This window comes from Corvus cornix, chromosome 1 (genome assembly GCF_000738735.6).
Source record: "Corvus cornix cornix isolate S_Up_H32 chromosome 1, ASM73873v5, whole genome shotgun sequence".
NCBI classification, from domain to species: Eukaryota; Metazoa; Chordata; class Aves; order Passeriformes; family Corvidae; genus Corvus; species Corvus cornix.
The window spans coordinates 93,304,728-93,324,024 of record NC_046332.1 but is presented as its reverse complement, the minus strand read 5'-3'; the positions used below and the strand labels follow the sequence as shown (position 1 = coordinate 93,324,024).

General features: G+C 36.3%; 1 protein-coding gene across 2 annotated transcripts in view; it reads right to left on the bottom strand.

Moving 5' to 3' along the window:
- Window positions 1-1,692: 1,692 nt before the first annotated feature.
- ANKRD10 (ankyrin repeat domain 10) overlaps window positions 1,693-19,297 on the bottom strand; it is a 37,503-nt gene continuing 19,898 nt past the window's right edge. Inside the window, exons 4-6 of one of the 2 annotated variants that reach the window (XM_039549945.1) lie at window positions 9,816-10,051; window positions 6,241-6,336; window positions 1,693-3,345 (exon numbers count right to left, since the gene is read on the bottom strand). In XM_039549945.1, coding sequence (XP_039405879.1) covers window positions 2,879-3,345; window positions 6,241-6,336; window positions 9,816-10,051 — 799 coding nt within the window. In that variant the 3' untranslated portion in view covers window positions 1,693-2,878. Of the gene's footprint in view, window positions 3,364-6,240; window positions 6,337-9,815; window positions 10,052-19,297 lie in introns of both variants that reach the window. The other variant, XM_039549940.1, reaches the window with a different exon arrangement.

Genomic DNA, 19,297 nt, shown 5'->3' with positions numbered 1-19,297 from the left:
CTGTGATACAGAAAGATGCAGCCACACCTGGCAGAACTCATTCTGTGCTTGACAATTCTTTACTTACCAGTTCAGCACAGAAGTGCAGCTGGATCTGCTGAGCTCATTACTTTTGTAACTTCATTGCTCATATGTATCTCAAATTACAGGACAAACTGAAAACCAGAAAATTCCAAGTAAGCATGAGAAAATATTTTTCCTGTGAGTGTGGTATGGGCTCTCAACAGCAGCATACACTTGGGTATGTATTCACCAGCCTCAACCACATGGGGATTCTGTGATTCCCTATTTCATGTTCTATTGAAAATTTATGGGATAATTAAAAAAAAAGACTTTAGATGGCCTTTGCTGTAAGTAAATACATTGTCTCGAAGAGCACCTGCAAAAGTGCCATCCTGGAATTCTTATCCTTATTTGATGTTTTAAAATTGAGACACCTCAGCTCTTACCTGAGTCATACTCTGTCACAGAGTTCTACTTTTGCAACATTAACTGTAGATGAAGACACACCCAGGGGACACACAGAGTGCATCTACATCTTACGGCCCTCACTGGTCTTCTCCACTTAAATCATAATTTACCAGTTGATTTAATGGGGCCTGACAACAGATACAGACCTTGGAATCTGTCTATCAGCACGTGGCTGAACACACAGGCACACAAGTGCTTTTTAAAATAAAGCTGCAAGTTCTCCCTTTGAATTTGAAGTACAATGTCTTCCAAGGTATTTTTAGGTGAAAACATGTGAAGAGCAAGTGAATGAAAACCAAATGTACACAGATTTTATAAATCTTGCCTTATGAACAGAGTATAAATCTTACCATGCTAAAATTATGTACCTAACATTACACCCTCATATGCCAATTTAGTTGCACCCCAAGCGAGCCCTCTAGGGATCAGTTTACGGCCATGAAGGGAAGATGGCAGCGCTTACTATGAGTTGCTTTGATTTATTTGAAAAAATACAAGAAAGCATGTGGAGCAAACTCAGCAAATACTAAGATCCCCAAACCCAAATTCTACAGCAAATGAGAGTCGCTGTCTTGTGCCAGTTCAATGGCAATGGCACACGCTCCTCTGGGCACTACACCAGCAAATTAAACCATCTAAAAACAGGGCCTGGGTGCAGTCGTCCAAGCACAAGCAAGTGGTTAATATGCATGCCAGAGATCTCATCTCAGGTGACACTCAGCTTTCACTAATGGTCTTTTTTCTTTTGTCTCCAGAAGGCACTGAGGAGTTTTGCTGGTCTGGCCAACTATCTGCAAAAGAATTGGTCAATTTTCCTGTCAGTGCTACTTTCAACCTGAATACACTGTGAGCATCTTGTGTGTAGTGAACCACGTGGAGTGTAAAGGCTATTTCAAACACTGACTTCCCTGCAGTCAGTAGCATTTTGCTTAAAAATGTTTGAATGAGACTATACATATTTTATTTTTTATTTATAAACAGGCAATATTTTAACCCGGTATTTTTTGAGCTGAAGGCTGATATGACTGTCATACACCAAATATCCAGTTTGTGTTTCTGTAATTCAGTCAAGGACAACTTGTTGGGCTGTTTCCATTTGCTTTCATATACTGACAAAGAGAAATTCCACAGCAGCACTGAGAAAGATTATGAGAATTGTGACATATAACTTATTTAACGCTTTCTTGACTTGCCGCTAAATAATAACATCTGAACAAAATATTCAGATACAATGTAATATGTTTATTTTTTTTTTAAAATCCAATTTGTAAAGGTCCCTTTTTAAACAAAACAAGAACAAAAAAAATCAACACAATTCAGAGGGCTTATCTCATTTATCATATTCTTCCCCACTCTTCACTTATAACACAAGCAGCAACTTATAGTATTAGTGCTCATATAGTGCACTTATATGAATTTTGATTTGTGTATTAAGCATTAAATACAATGTATTTTCCGTGAGCATAGCCCAAAGAGTACACAACATTACATTTTCAAAGCATATGTTAAAAAAAAAAAGACAATAAATGTATATCCAAGACAGTCAAACTCAAATATTTTGACTTGGCAAATTCTATAACGAGTAACAGCAATTTTCAACTGCGTACAAAGCAGAACAGTGCCAACATGCCTCCAGTCTGCGAGCTATGGTAAAATATCAAGCACACACATAAAGGAGAGAAGCCAAAGAAACCCACCACAGAGCTAACCTGAGGCACACCCAACTGCGACCAAACAAAGGCAGCCCACTTCCCCACTCTGTAATGCAAAGAGCCCAACAACAACAGAAAGCACTTCTACGCTACAGAAAGTGAAACAGCAACTTCTTCCAAATTTGTCTCTGCATTTTTAAACAAACTTGTTTGTAAAATTTAAAGATGAACATCTAATTATACCAAACAAATGTACAAACTATAAAGTCAGAGAAGCTCCAGAAGATTGCCACTTTCAACCTTGCATAGTGAGAGCTGGCATTGATATTGCTACCATAGCTTCAGCAGAAGATACGGAAAAGAAAAATCTTTACCTCTAAGTGATGCACATACGTAACATTTTCTTCACAAAATTCAGTTAAACTTAATAAAAGGGAAACAGCTCTAAAAAGGGAAAGATAGTGTTCACAAGCTTAGGAAAAAAATACAAAACCGGAACATTCCATAATAAAAAAATGAAAACAATAAACATTCCATCATGACAGCACCTATTTTATCACTAAATAAGCCCCATACATGCAACAAACTACAACTATTGTATAAGGCCGTCAAATTAAAGGTTTACTTTTCATATAAACAAAGTGTAAAAATAGCAACAAGTTGCAATCTTCAAATTTAATGCTATGTGAGGATTCTGTCCCCCTAGTATCATTTGGTAGCAATTTCAATATGCATTTGATATAAATGTCATTCACCTAGGAACCGTGGTACAAATACATTGTGCCTAGGACAGTATTGTCATATCTCTGCTCGACCTTGACAGAATTGGAATGCTCAACAACACTACTGAGTTCGGGGATGCTCTCAGCAGTATCCCCAAAACCATGATAGTGTCCATAGTGCAAAGTATCTCCAGGGTCTTCCACCCATGAGGGCCGGTTAGAAACACAGCTACTCGGGCTTCCATTCAGGTGGAGAGATCCACACATATCGGTGGAATTACTCATGGCTTTTTCCGGTTCCTCGGTGCCGTTACTGGCATGAATTCGATGCCTACTGGGAGAAGTTACTCCAGGAATGACTCCGTTAGGTGTTAATGCTAAGCACTCCTCACGCCTGGCATCCATCCCACTGAGCTGTTGTGCGGCGGTGAAATCCAAATGTCCATTGATGGCACATCCATTTGTCAGTGCATTCAATATGGAGCTACTGCTATTCATATCTGCATTAAGAAATACACCTGTCACCAACAATTAAGAATAGATTGAAATACATCAAAATGTCTCCACTATACTTCACCTACTTAAAAAATGTTTCCATACACAACTTCGAAAATAAATCTATCCTTTCTTTATAACAATGCAGGTAGTTCCAAGTAATGAGATCTGACCAGTAAGTTTGTGGCATGGATTCTTATGTTGAAAATGCAACTATCTATCTACATCTGTTCTGAAAATATGCCTATGTTAGTCTTTGCAAAGACAATGTGAAATTCTCCGATTTTTTTTTTTTTTTCATTTAACTGTATGAAATAAGTGCAGCAGACAACATTCTGGGCAGTGTATTCAAGGGTGGAATAAAAGGCATCTTTCCACCTTAACTGTAATGCCCTCTTGGGATGGAAGATTATGTACATACAAGAAGTGAGTATCTGTGAGAGGGTGAAGAGTTGGTTTTTTTTTTATTTTTCAGCTGTGATTTAACTGTGGCTTTTTTTTCTTTTTAGTTGTAACTCTCACAGTACAGTATGCACTGAAGTAAGTCAAACAGAGAAATGGTACATTGGGGTGCTAATATAAAATGTTTTTAAGTTCCTTTATTCAGAAAGTACTTCAATGTACCTAGCAGCTTGCTAGATAACATACTGGGCAGGTTTGTATTTAATTCTACATTTATAATAGCATGTGTACAATCCACATGCAAAATGCCATACAATAGCAACAGCAGAGTACACAGAAGACTAAAAAATACTAGTAGTAGGAAACAAAATTCTAAAAATGTGCATGCAAAAATCACTGACAACTGTTTTGAAGTAATTTCCCCTTTGACGTTAGTAATTAGTACAATAGGTTTTGTTTCCATGAACAGATTTCATCAGTCTGTCTGAAATGCATGTTTTTGCAGTGGTACTCAAAAGTACTAGCACAAAAAATGCATGATATGTTCCACCTTAAAAATATAATTTATGTCTATATTGGTAAAGATGAGCAAGGCAAACATAGCAACTACAGAGCTATGTGGTGACATTTAAAGATTTTACATTCTGTGATTATCCTTGGATACATGCACATATGTTTATGTCTCCATGAACGCATAAACCCATGTGCAAAACAGGATTGCATTTACTGCATGTATACAAATTAATTCAGTTAATTTAGTCTGTTGGCAACTTCCCACATTTGTAAAACACTGGGTTCCCATTTAAGTGACACGTAATGAGTACCACTGTCTGACAAGGAAAAATCTGGAGTTTTGGTTCTCTCTCAGTCTTTTGCATGGCTATTATTTGAAATACAAATTACAGCACTGATACTCCACAGACACCAATAGGTAACACAAGAAATGTGTCCAATTTGTAACTCCCTGGAAGTACTAACTGGAGTTTCCTGTTTAGTCCCTACATCAGTTAAAATAACCACATCAGCTAAACTCACTAACCATGAAGTCTCATTAAAAGTGGAAAAAAACCCCCACAAACCCATCAAGACTTCAAAGTTAATACTTCAGTGATGAAAACGCACAGAAGGAGTTTCATATTGTGTTTATTAACTGAAAAGTGCAAAATTTTAACTGTTTAAAAATAAACCCTTATAGGCTGGTTTTGCCAAATCAAATTTAATAAATCTGGCACTTCTATTAGTTAATATGCAAAAGTAGGTAACGAATAGTTCTAGTGATAATTATAGAATGTTATCATTGGTTAAAAATGAGCACCTATAGTAATAGAGTAATAGAGTATATTTATGAAAAAAAATAATTTTTCATAAGTAAGAACACTTAGTAATTATCACTGGAAAATATCATAGTCTACTTCTAAAGTATTGATTATATATATGCATATATATTTATTCCTAATATATTAAAATCTATTAATTATTATTCCCTTTGTTGAATTGGATCTGTGGTACAAAGCATAAACATACTTCTGGCAGAAAAAAATTGATAAATAGGAAATTCATTTCTGAATGTAGTGACGCACTATTGTAGTAACACCATGTCTTAACCTACAAAGTGCAAAAAAAGCTGACCCCAGACAGTTTAAATCAAACTCTATACACATCCTGGGGTTACCAAAAGCATCTTGATTAAGCAGCCCTTAAAAAATCTAGAGCATTAATATTGACCAATCCTAGCAACATTTTTGACTGTTTCATGATGATTGGTACAAAACACAAAATCTGTTTTCCAAGGTACACTAGTTCCAAATAGTAAAACTGTGATGTCTAATCTTCAATTTACATTAAAAAATCCCGTAGCAGGATCCTGCACTTATGTCATTGTGTCTGAACAAATTCTGAACACAGGATATATGTCCAGACTATTCTCTAGTATTTGTTACACTGTTTTGAATATAGTTTTGTCACAACACGTTATTTTCAAAGCTAGGATGTTTCCCTATCAAGTCTTCTTACTATCTACTCAATCAAAATTAAATGAATAATTTAACTTATTTCTGAACTTCCTTTAACCCAAAATTATAGTAACTAGAAGCAAGGCACAACGTAATACAAGCCTCAGGTTAAAAGTGAACAGCCATCATGGACTTCTGTTTACCTGAAATATTAAGAAATGACTAATAAACTTCTCTTTCACCATTACAATACATTGCATGAAACAGCTAATTTTCAATACCTACTAAACCCCCAATATAATGGGTGTTAACAGCAATACAATAGTTTTCAAGACTCCAGACAACAATGTGCAAAAATAAAGGACTAAGTTTTATACTTAAATTAAAAATAAAACGCATATTGATTCTTGCAACGACAAGGAGTTTGCATTGCAGAAACAGTGTATATTTCAATTTCTTTTGGTCCAACAGAAGTACTCTCCTGTTGTTTGGTGTCTTCAACCATTTGAATGTTGTTGTAGTTAACAGGAAACTGTCCACTCCCACCTGATACAACAGCAAACTCTCTATCAACGTGCATATTGTCAGCATCGTCCTCAACTCCTCCATTCAGCATGGGTATTAAGCCATCGAAACTGTAAGCTGACAAAAAGAGAGTCATGTTTAGCCATTAGTTCCCACTTGAAAACTCAGCCAACAAAAAGATGAGTACTTCCATTATTAAAGCAAAAGAGAGAATTACCAGGGTACCTATTAGACTTTGCACCCACATATCAAAGTTCCTAGTCTGATGTACAAATAGGTTAATAAATAGAAATTTAAGTTACTCATATTTAGGCTTTACAGGTGATGTGCCCAACTCACGTTTGTCTACTGTAAGTCTAAACTGCTCTCTTTTTCACTCCCAAGGGTCAGGTCCCAGTAACCCACCCCTATCCATACCAGACTGCTCCAGGGATCTCTTCATAGAGCTGAACAAGCAGATCTGTCTTCTGAGAGAAGCTGACAAGTGGTTAGACTGCTGGAGGGAATGCTTTAATAAGCACAATGGGCTTGACTTCACTACTGCTTCTTGTATCTACCCAGAGCACTGCTCCAGTATCATCCCAGCAGGCCCTGCCCGGCTCTCACGCTGACATTAACACGCTTTCCTACACACACTCGTAATATTATGTTATAAATGCCTGCTTTGGTGGACTGCAATTCAGCTCCCATTACCTTGGGCACAACCAAAATTTTCATAAACCACTCATTTTTAAAGAACCTTAAGCTCTGAAGTGTTCCAGGGCCAAAGAGATCACTGAGGGCCTAAATCACATCAGGGCCCTTGGATCAGCAGGCTTCAAATTACCCTAAACCAGGAAGGGAAAGACATTTTCTTTTAGTTACCTAGACGAGTATGAAAGTGCAGTTTCATTTTGGTCACTTCCATGGTGCAATTTCAGGAATGCCCTCCATCACACCTCACACAGAACACCCAAAGCATCTGTGCTGAGGCTCGTGACACTGAGACACTGGTTGTGAGCAGCACACACAGCACAGAGCACAAGTCAACCTGCTGAGGGCTGGACTAGAGGGGCCAGGATCAGGACTGACATGAATACAGCTGTGTGTCCAGTTGGCCCAGTGTGCATCATCATCATCACCATCTCTGAACCCGCGCACCACCTTCTGCTGACCTGCCCAGGAAGCAGGATGAAATTTCTGAGATTGATTTCAGAAAAATGAACATAACATCCAGTTTATGTTTTTAAGTCAAAATTAAAAATTATTTGGCATATATCCTGAGAGTGCTCACCAATTTACTTCTGTTAATTACACTTGAGTAATTAGTTTTTATCACAGTGTACAGTGTATCAGCGTTGCCTAATTTTGAGGTTTAAGCCTTTTTTTAATACTATGGACTTGTTAGGAGATAGACCTGTGTGCATATAAACAATTGCAAGCAATGTTTATCCACTGCCCAGTTTAGTTATTCCAGGGCACAGCACACCTTAAGCATTTATCTTCTCTCAACTCTAGTGCTTACAGGTTCTTGTAAGGGACGTATGTTGTCACAGCAAGTAGTTTTTTTCAAAGCAGTGAATTGTTCTGATTTGGGGTATGGCCATCAAAATCTGACTCCTCCCTGCAAATACAGGTTGCCTTCACTCTCTGAACATCTGGAATCTCCTGTGCAAATAGACTTTGAAGGACAACAGACCAGTGTGGTTTTAGTAAGTTTAAAATTAACACAAAATTGGGCTTATTCTTTACAAAGGCCAGCTAAGCACAAAGATGTACTGATACCACCTCATTACTCAGCTCTGTTGTTTACCAAAAAGCCTCAGGAACGGTGACTCATTCTCAGTGCAACAGACTTTTTACATCGATGCAATAGTTATTACTGATGCTGATGTCTTTGAGGGCAAACACGTCAGATTAGAAACTGCAGCTTCCGCAGCTGGGATGCGTCTCTTAGTTACTCCAAACACCTTCAAGCAAAAGCAGCAAAGCTTTTGCATTTGTTTGTGAAGGTCTTAAGAAGTCATACTGGTAACACTTTCAAAAATTACCGACTCCAATTCCTTTTCCAACATTTCTGTAATTGCTCAGGAGCACTCATTCACTTCAAGCATTGTCCATTTGCTCAATCTAATTTAGGTACTGGACCAGCTCTGTACAGCGAAAGGTAATGCAGATACTGCTACTTCATGGCAAAAGAGAGAACATGTGTAGCCCAGTGCCACCCCTCCTGGGGTGGGGAAATGCTGCCTATCGACTGAAAGAGACAGCTGCTTAGGAACATTCAGATGGAGCAGCTCTTCAAAATGCAAGATAAATTAACCTGACTTCAGGTAGTGCCTCCTGGTAGCAGATCAATGGACTGAAAACACCTTTCTGTAGTTGTTATGGGCACTTGTAAGTGCAAGTTCTCTTATCCTATGTAGCGACCTGGGAAATACTTACTCCTGAAGTCTTATATTTAACTGCACAGGGACTCTTCTCCATAATGAAATTTATCATTTAGACTAGCTACATGAAGCAACATATCCTGTTTATGACTGGCAATGGAGTACCCAGTTATGGTCTCTGATCCTGCTATAGGCAAAATGGCATCTGGATAGCAAGTACTGAACAAATACTAGAGTAGATATCAATGTGATTTATGTTACCCAGGTCATATTTAAAAACATGGTTTAGGTCTCAATTGCCCTTGCTATCTGGAATTAAGCACTGTTAAAGCCCATTCTATTTGGCTCACTGAAAGTCACATATGTTAGAAAGCGTCTTCAATGAAGACCTACAAAGTCCCTTTCCTGATGCTAAAGAAAAGCATCCTTTAGCATCATTAGGAAAAAGGAGGTTTGAGTTCAGAACTACTCCCTTGTTTTTAATAAGAATTTAGTGGGATGACCAATAGAAAGGAAGAAGATAATTCTCCTTAATCATGTTACTTAAGGTGTTCCTAAGATGTAAAAAACCATTTCTACATAGAGCTACCAAAAGGTATCTTTAGGTTATACTACTCCATTATTCCTGGCAAAGAAGCAGTATCCTCAATTCAAGGCTGGATAGGAAACCTTAAGGTTCATTCTAGTCTAACACCCTTCTGGTAAGATAGCAGTTCCCCTTGGAAAACAATCCTGGAAACTTAAAGAATGTTAACTTACAGACATAACCCCTCTAGATCTGAGAAACCTTTCTGCATTCAATTTCTTCCATCCACCCTACCTAGCAGTTTCCGAACTGTGAATTAATCCCTGAACAGAAAATTATCAGAACATCTGGGCATCTCTGTGAATCCATGGAATGTTATTTGACTCTCCTAAAGCTGAAGAAACTGAGGAAGGAGTAGAAGCTAATTTCAGCTCCTACTCCTCTGCGTAAATATTCTTGGCATCATACAGCTTTAGCACTTTCTGGAAATAGAAATTTCTGAACACGCCAAGATGATGATAGGAAAAACTGGGATCTTGCAGCATGGAATAATTGTATTAATCTGCTTCTTGTATTAATATGTAATTTAGATATGTGAGTTTGTCAATAATACTCAACATCCACTCCAAAAGGCTTTAAAACGTTTATTTTCCTTTCTCAGCAACAGTATCAACCCATCCCTTTTACCTCTGGGGTCTCACCTTCTGTTCTAGCCTTCTTTACTCCAGCAGACTCCGTATCTTCAAAGGATCTCTTTCGACTTGTCCCACCACTGAATGGATTGGGACCTGCATTCTGATGAACCCCATTTAAGGTGCCATTGCTATAGAAACGATTCAGGTGACAGTTCTGGAGGTTCAAGAGAAACTGGGCACATTCTTGGAAGCCCTGGGTATGTGCAAGGTCTGCTGCTGTCAGGCCACTGGCATTTCTCAAGCTGTACAATACAAAGAAACTGGATTACACTCATTCATCAGGCTAGTTGGCTGCTGCTGCTGCCCTTACTGACTATCTATCTGCTGGTGATGAGAGAAAACATACACTTAGCAAATTTTCCATTAAGAAATTAGTTATCAATCTTAGTTTTATAACTAACTTAACTTTTTGCACATATATCTCACTTCTAAGCAAAATTTGGGAGACAATACACTTTTAAATAAAATCAATATACTATGTGCCTTAAACCATCTTCCTATTTAAACTTCTCAAAATGCTTTATTCTAAAATAGTCTGAAGTAGCTGACCTTTACATAAACTTCAGACTAATTTAAGTGTCGAATTTTACCATCTTCTGCAGTTTATTCTGAAATCTATTGCTTTAACTTGAGCAAGAGATCAAATACTCAAAACAAACTTAACATGACTTGGCAATTGTCCATGGCATTCTGGTTTCTAAGGTAACAACAACATCACCATTCTTCCTAACAACAAAATATATACATATATAGTAAAAGATAGATAGATAAAGATGCTATACTTAGGTATGCTTTGCTTATACTTTTGTTTCTGGTTTGTTTCTCATTTCAAAGTGTGTGACATCATAAGTACTAGGACTTGCTTTGGTAATTTCAACTAAGACTTTTCTGTGCACAAGAGAATGGCACTGGATTTTGCATATTCTAGTGCATCAAGGAGGTTAGGAATGAAATCAGGGAGGATATGTAGAGATGTAGAGGTTTAATTTGAGAAAGTGCTGTATCACATGCACTTACACAAACATACAGGATACCTTATGCTTAGCAATTTAGGCTAACTTCATAAGGAACAGCACAGAAGTGGAGACAAGAGGGCCAGGAATGACGAAACTAGATGGTGAAGCAAAAGATGCCAATTAATCTTTCCTATTATTTTTCCAGACAGACATAACTAGTCAGAAAAATGGAATTTTTGTTTCTTGGCTTCAGTCGTTTAGACAAGACCATTACTTAAAAATCCAGAAACAGAACAGCTAACAGAATAAGAATTCAGAAGATTGATAGACCTGATTCTCTTCAAACTCCAGCTCATGAGAAGAAATCAAGGAACAAAGCCCAGATTTGCTTCCTAGGTCACTGTAACTTATTTGCTATAAGAAAATCTTTAGAAACTATTACAGCAAGACTACTTCCATAAATTGCTACGTCAAAATACTACAGTCACAAAACCCACAACCTAAACCAGGGTAATTTCATTCTGTATTACACTATTCTAAGTCACTATTTACTTGGACCTCTAGTGAAAATCCACAGAACACCAGTCAAGAGCAGTCTAGAAAGTAAGACTTCAGAACACTGAAAAACCTAGTTAGTCAAAAGAAGTGAAACTTTGAGGTGGTGGTATCAGTCAGAAGAGCTGCAAAGTGAATAATCTGTTCTGTGCATCCAGTGCAGGCAGTATACAAATGGGATTAATATGAACAAAGGATAATTAAAGTTAGCATCAGGAGAAAGTTTCAGAGTATAAAAGTTGCTGAATCTTGAGAGGGGTCTCTTCCCCTCATTTTAAGAGTGGTCTATGATATCAGAAATTCTACAGTCAAATCTTTCCCCTGCTGAACTGGATGACCTGCTGAAGTTGCTGCTAAGCAACATTTGATACTCCTTTAGTAATTCTAATTTACTTGTGCAGCGTAAGGATGTAGAACAATGAAACTACAGCTTAGGAAATAGAAATTTTAACAGATCTGTTCTGGTCAAAAAGAAAAGCTCAGTTCTCCGATACCTTTCTTAAATTTGCGAGCCCCAAAAGAACAGTAAAAGAAATCTAAGTAATAGCAAAATAAATAAAGTTACACAAAGATAAAAATGACAAAACCAATACAGTATTGAATGGCCACCTAATTTAATAGAAGTTCAAGGAGTCAGTAATTCTATTATTTAGCAAGTACTACTGAACACTAACTCTGCTTTGAAAAGTTGACTGTAAAAGACTACAGTTAAGTCACCATTTTCCAAAGGAACATCAATATAAGATGCCAGAGGCATTTGGAGATGTACAAACAAAGATCAAAGCGTGTAAAGCTACACGACCAAACTCTGGGAAAGAAAAACTAAATTTCCCAGAAATGAAAAAAGAGTTTGCCAAATTTTAAAATGCAATGATCTTCACTATTCATAGATCTCTCCCATTCCTAACCTCTTCCTGAACAAATTACTCTAAACAGGTAAACAAAGATGTGCTTGTTCTACAGAAATATTCTGGAAGCACTGCATAGGTTTCCAAGGGACTCAAGACTATTGGATATAACATTCTTGCTTCTGTGAGTTTAGAAACACCCCTCTTAAATGTGCGAATCTGAATTTAGCCTATCAAGTTAGCAATGAAAAAAAAAAAGAAAAGCTTAATAAAATAAGATTACAGGCTCTCGATTACTAGAAACTTTTTGCACAAATGTTATGGAAGATAACACAGTTGTTAAGTTCTCCCTGCTCACTTACCGTGGGAACACTAATTTGAGTATCTTTTCTATATCCATTTGTCAATTAATCAAAGCATGATTATTGGACTTTCATATACTTTCAAATTTCCATTAAACTGGCTTGCATTCCAGTATTAACAGGAAGAAGAAAAAGAAAAGCTGACAAATTTTGCAGAAACCTTCTGTCACTTTCTCAAAAGCAGGCTAGAAAGATAAAAAAGACCTACTTCTTTAGCTGATTTTTCTAGCTTTTTCTAGGAAGAAAAAATCTGTCAGTGGGAACACAAAAGGCAGCAAGAGCTAGCTGTGCTATATCAGCCTATCATAACTAAATGCAAGCAATCAAAAAAAAAAAAAAAAGGCTAATGTAAGTAGGAACAAAATAGGAAAGAAAATGCTCTTAACAGGTATCACAGAGTTTAACCAGACTGGAATAGTTTTATGTATTTTCAAAGTAATTTAGACATATTGTCAGATTCTGAGTCTGTAACAGAAAAAGTGTCATACAGTCCTTCCAGAAACCCTGGAGTACTTGAATAAATTAAAAAGCTGGATAGCTACTAGACCATTCTTTAAAAGTGTTAATCTGGACTTGGAGTGGAACCACCCTGTTATAGCTGTAATTACAAGGAACTGAGAATACATCTAATACTAAACCTGCAGTGTATGATCTACCTCAAATGCTGCCCATGTCTGACAGTGAAGCGTCTGCCTCAGCTTATCCCAGGAGCTAAGAATTTAAGTGTCATTACTGTAGACAGACTAGATTATATAGATGAAAATAGAAATGGTTCACTGTTCCGACCACACATAAGACTTAAGAGGAGTTCAACCTCTGATGTGCAACCCCTAGGTCAGCCCTTGGCTATGAACTGCAATTATATGTGAACTGACTATCAAGTTAAAAGGAGGAGAAATAGTATGTGATTCATTTGGCTACAAAGTGTCAAATGGCTATGACATGAAAGAAAATGAAACAAAAATCAACAAGGAGAAAACTCAAAGATAATCACTATATTCAAGTAAATTTTCAACTATTTCAGTTATTGTGTCCCTTGAAAGGTACTTCATTTATCGTACCTGCTGACATAAAGGAAAAATATTGGTAAAGGATATTATAACTGAAAGTAACTTCAAGACCTGGGCTGTGAAAGAAAAACACTGGAAAAAAAAGTAAACCAGTGGACAGCATGGACAGAATTACCTCACTGTTATGTCTTGAAAAAAACCAATCTTTTCCACCCATCCTCCACTTCTTAAAAAAGTTAAAAGTCCCTTTGGTACCAGCTTTGATCTTTTATCCTAAACATCTTGAAAGAGTGGAAGCTCCAAAGAAACTCAAAACACAGATATTAAATCTTCAGGCAAACTGTCCTTTTGTTACTGCTAATCATACAGCAAATATGACAGCTCTATTTCTGCAACTGCATTACTCAGAATTAAAAAATGAGTACAGAAAGTTCTAGCAGGTTTTACATTTTGTTTTGTATGGGCTTTTGTTGTTGTTAGCTCTTTTTTAAAAACTTCTTGTTTCATGTCATAGATGCAAAACTTAAGGACAAACTTATGTTTCTATTCAAGGTTTGTCTCTAGGCTAGGCTTCTAACTGAAACAAGCCAAAGAACAAGTTACAAACACTGCATTTTTCAAATGAATTCCTTATGAAGGAAAAAGCCAGCAGCAAGGAAGGTGTGTAAGGATGGAATGAAGACATAAATAAGAAAAGCAGAGTAAGTCCTGAAAAGTGATGTGTTTTATGTTTCGTCAGCCTTTATTAAACAGTATTGACTTAGTGCAGAATTTTCTGAAGGGTGGCATAGTTACTGTCAAATCAGACAGCAGTGCTCCAAAAAATTCTTTCTCTCTCCAGTAAAAAAGAAAAAAGTCAAAAACTAAAGACAACTCTCAAGGTCACTCCAGCTGCACGAACGGGTTGAAAAACTGAAGAAAGGACACTGAAAACAGAAGCTCTGAAAATATAATTCCTTTTTTGGCACCTGCTCCAGACAGGAACATACATGAAAGCATGAACTGACAAACAGAAGAAAAATTCCTTACTTAACATTGCCCAGGGCTAAAGGCAGTTGTCCGAAAATCAGTTCACTCCACGTTTAGAAAACACATACCTTGCATCCTTTCCAAGGCAATTCAAGTATTTGAAAAATGACTGAGTCCTGTTCAGGTTTTTTTCACTTAGCAGCATTTTAAAATTTTTTTGCTATAGTTTATCCACTGTTTCCATTATTACTAGAAATGAATTTAAATCATGAAGCATGGTATTATTTACCCTCAGCCTTCTTGTAGGCTAAAATCCAGGAGATGGGAATAAAAACATCTTGTTTTCTTCAAAGTACAGAAGTATAAGATGCTAACTCCAAGGCAAAAGAAGAAAGCCAAATGTAAGGAAGGATATATTTTCATATTATAAAGTTATTCTAGATAGAAAAAATCCACAAGAAAAGCTGGTGAAATTCTGAATAGGGATGAGTACGTGATTGTGAAGTTTCTTGACATATGACACTTGCATTGTTCTGTAGTGACAGGTGTTTTATAAACAAACTCAAAATGCACACTGATATATTAATGCTCTGACTTTTGCATATGCATTTATTCACAGACCTACAGTGCTTAAAACAACATTTAAAACATGTTTTTCTTCTTCCGTCAAGTGATGTCCACAGGCAGTCTTCAAAACCGACTAATCTTGGCATGAAGAGGACTTTTTTTTAGTATTCATTTTTCTCCCTCTGGTTGACATCATCTGAACTCCCATTCTAAATGCCCAGTTCATCTGAGAGTCCTGGTATCCAGTTAAAGCAGCTATAAAGAGGACACTGATGAAGCATGAGTTTAGGTATTTCCTTCTTCTGAAATGCTTTTTCAAAAATGTTGGCTGTTAGTGTAATTCAATTGTTGCTCAAAACCAAGAGACAAGTGCATTATCTGGCCAAACAGGATTGGTGTACAGAAACATGAAGTTAACTTTCAGATTCACTTTATTTAGGAGGAAATGTTTATTATTTCAATCTAATTTAAGAAGTTTACTAAAGGAAGGAAAAAATTCAAGGCAAGCTTTTAAAAAATATTCAAGACACTTCCACTATGGCTAAGCCATAGAAAGTAAAAAAGAAAGAAACCAACTCAAAATCTAGAATTGATTAAAAATGATTTTGTGCAAGGAAGATTTACTTCAGCGTAACTTACAAAATTTACTCTTTGAAAGATCTGTGGAAAGAAAACAAAGACTTGTGCTTCTCATATAGAATTATAAATGCTATTGAATTTACTTTAAAAAAAATTGCTTCTAAGTTGCTTTAGTTGTTAATTTTTCATATTCATTGGCAGAAAAAAGGCAAGTAGATTTCTACGTCTTTTTAACATAGAAATACACTATCTTCAACTTATAATGTCACATACCTTGAAAAACAAAACAAACATTTGCTACAAAAAGTCAGCAATCTTTTTGAAAATCATATATGAAAAAGAAATCTAAATGCTTAATTTGAAATAGTGATTACAGCACCTACAGCTTACTGTGTTTTTGTTAATGCCATGCGACAATCTAAGAAAATAAACCACAGTTTTCGTATATCAATGTAAAATCTGTTAAAAATTACTGATCTCAACTTATCTATTGTTAGTTTACAAATAAAAATGTAGATAATTGTAAATTAGGGTAAGCAAAGCATGCAAATCTATAGATTCTATATCTGAATTCCTAGATTAGCATTAAAACCAATCACCGCAACAAATACCTCAACAGTATGCCTTGTGTGCAGAAAGGAAGCGATACTGAACATTCAATGCCACAACTGTAAGGTTTTCGGAGAAGCACCTGTGGCAGTTTCAGCAGTTTCTATATGGAATGCTCCCCCTTTCTAGGATTACTTGAAAAAATCAAGTCAATTCGAATTACGTAGCTGTAAAACATTGACATGTGTAGTTTTTACAGTTTCAGAATCTTCTGTTTGATTTAAACGGGCAATGGTGCATAAACAGGAAACTTATATCATAAGGGATCACATATTTGCAGGCAACATTAAGATTAAAAGTACATTAACATACATAAAGTGCGGTAGCACATTATTCAATATGTAAGCCATTGTCATGTGACCACCTTAACAACAAGATACTAAGCCTTTTATGCCTTTAAAAGCATTATAACTTTCATCCTGAAACCAATTTTTCAGTTCTTCACTGAAATTTATATAGAATGGATTAAAGTTACCGGTCAACTCATGGCTTCAATTACTTTAAATTTAGTAGGCTGTATCTCAAAAGAATTAGTAGCTATTCCTATACAAAAATTAGCAGATACAAGGATTAAAACAAAACAAAAGAAGAAAGAGAAAAAAAAAGATCAGAACACTAAAATGCCCACAGTGAGAAAAATTGTTTCCTATATAAACAGTAGTATACTAGTCTAAAATTTCTAAAGCAAAATTATTTTAAAATACTAAACTTTAAGTGTTTTAACCCTTTGGTGTCCAAATACGGAAGTTATAAAATTGTTTCAAACTTTTTTTTTCCAGATACCAAGAGAAAAATAATCTTAACTAAACAAATGTGTGTTACTGCTGGGGACAGCTATACAAATTCATGCTAGAATTACATACTGGGCATCTACAAAAGCACAAGTTGGTGCCAAGTTTTTATTTCACAACAAAGCATTTGGCAGCTGAAATTATTTTACACTTTTAAAACCAGTGGTAGAGTTCCTGTGAACATCGTCCAAAATCATAACAAGAGGAACATACTGGACAGAAGGACTCTGCTTTGTGAAGCCACTTTTTCCACATAAAAATCAAGGTTCACTCTGAATTATGCAGCTGTAATTAGCTCCTCAATACTTCAACTCCTGACTGAGCAAACACTGGCAGAAGAAAGAACTCATTAACCATGGTAGGCGATGTTGCAATTACCACAAACATCACCATCAGGATTTTTTGTTGTACCTGTATTCCTGTTTATATGCTTTACTAAAGACTTCAAACAGTCCACTTCATTTTCAGCATCTTTTGTAAAAAATATTTGCATTTCCAAGTAAACTTTTCCCTGAACAAGATAGGCCTGACTTGGCATGGTACGAGCAACAATATTTTTAAATTCATATTTCATTATTTAAGAAGTGATTCCTAAAAACCCTTCACAAAGGGAAGGTATGGAAGATCATGGTGACTCTTGGAACAACAGTCTGACTGCAATACAGCATAACAGGAAAGACCTTTCCTATTAAAATGAAAATATTTCCTAGATCACTAGCAAAATGAAATTCCGAATAAGTGTCTTTACAGTACTGCAGCCACTTTAAATACAAAGAGAATGTAAGAGTTACTTCGCCAGCCTTACGGCAATGAGAACTATCACTGCTGTTGCTTTCATGTTTCTAGAAACAGAGCAAGAATTGCAAATAAAGTTGCTAACAATGAAGAAAGTGTCATGGATAACTACTGAGGACAGGTTCAGTGCAAACTCTGACTTGAAAAGACAAAACAGCTTGCAACACAAGAGTTCTACCAAGAGGACTCTAGTAGCAAATAATATGACATTATTTCTCCTCAACACAGCAACTGAAACCCAAAGATAGCTTAGAATTAGAGAAATGAAGGAAGCAAGCTTCTCTCCAATGTGCCAAACTTGGAAGAAAGTTCAAGCTATTCAGTACAAAAAGCATGGACAGTGAAAGTTTGGAAATAAAACTTAAGTAAAGAGGTAAATTAATTTTAAGGTATTTTTGTGCCAAAAGCAGGGAAAAAAAATCAAGAACAAAAGGACTATAGGTATAAGATGGTTTCATTATTTTCCCATAATGGGCACAGAGAGGGACACTATCAAACTACACTTTTTTTTTGGTGTCAAAAATAACTTGATGTGTTTACTCAAACAAACAAAATCTTTTGGATTAAGGAACTGCTGAAGTGCATAAAACCAGTTTAAATGCACTTCACAAAAAAGTTTTTCCAACTCAGATAGATTTTTCTCCCTTTATAAGAAAATTTATCTCATACAAGCATAATCAAGCAAAACAGAATGAAGCTGAAGAGTGATATTTTCTCTAAGTTACAATTATCAAAGCTCTTCCAGGGTTTGTTAAGCCTCCATGCAATGATACACATCTTGTAACCAATAGTTCTTGACACATATTAGAAAACTCTTCTGACCAACCTGAACATGTTCTGGGCTATGCCACAACTACCTCCTGGGTTTTTTTGTCCAGATGCTACTAGGTACTAGTTGACCTATGAACAACTATACTGAAAAGACACCAACTAGATCAGCACACAAAACCAAATCAACACAGCAGGCTAGAGCACACATTGCAATAAACAATCCTCTCATCACATATCTAGTCAAAAACTACTGCCTGATCAAGCACAGCACCCCTACAGATCACCACCACTGACATCTGGACTAACCATCGGAACGAATCAGACTATTATATTTGGGATATAATTGGTTCTTTCACTGTATTTAACTCTGGCCAAGCTCCACTTTGTAACATTTTGGTTTCTCCACCTGACTTAACTGTACCCAAGCTTCTGTTGCCGGAATAGCAACAGAATAGCTTATCTTGCAGGAGAAAAAAAAAAAAAAAAAAAAGAGAGAGAAAAAAAAAATCTCTATCTGAAGGGAAAATGCACACATTAATGTGAACATTAGCACAATATCTTAAGTGAAGACAGAGCAATCCCAACAAAAAACCCCAAACATTCCTGTCAGAAATCTGAGCTATCTGCATATAAAAGTCTTGGTAACACTTCCATATTCTTTACCCAGCTCTCTTAG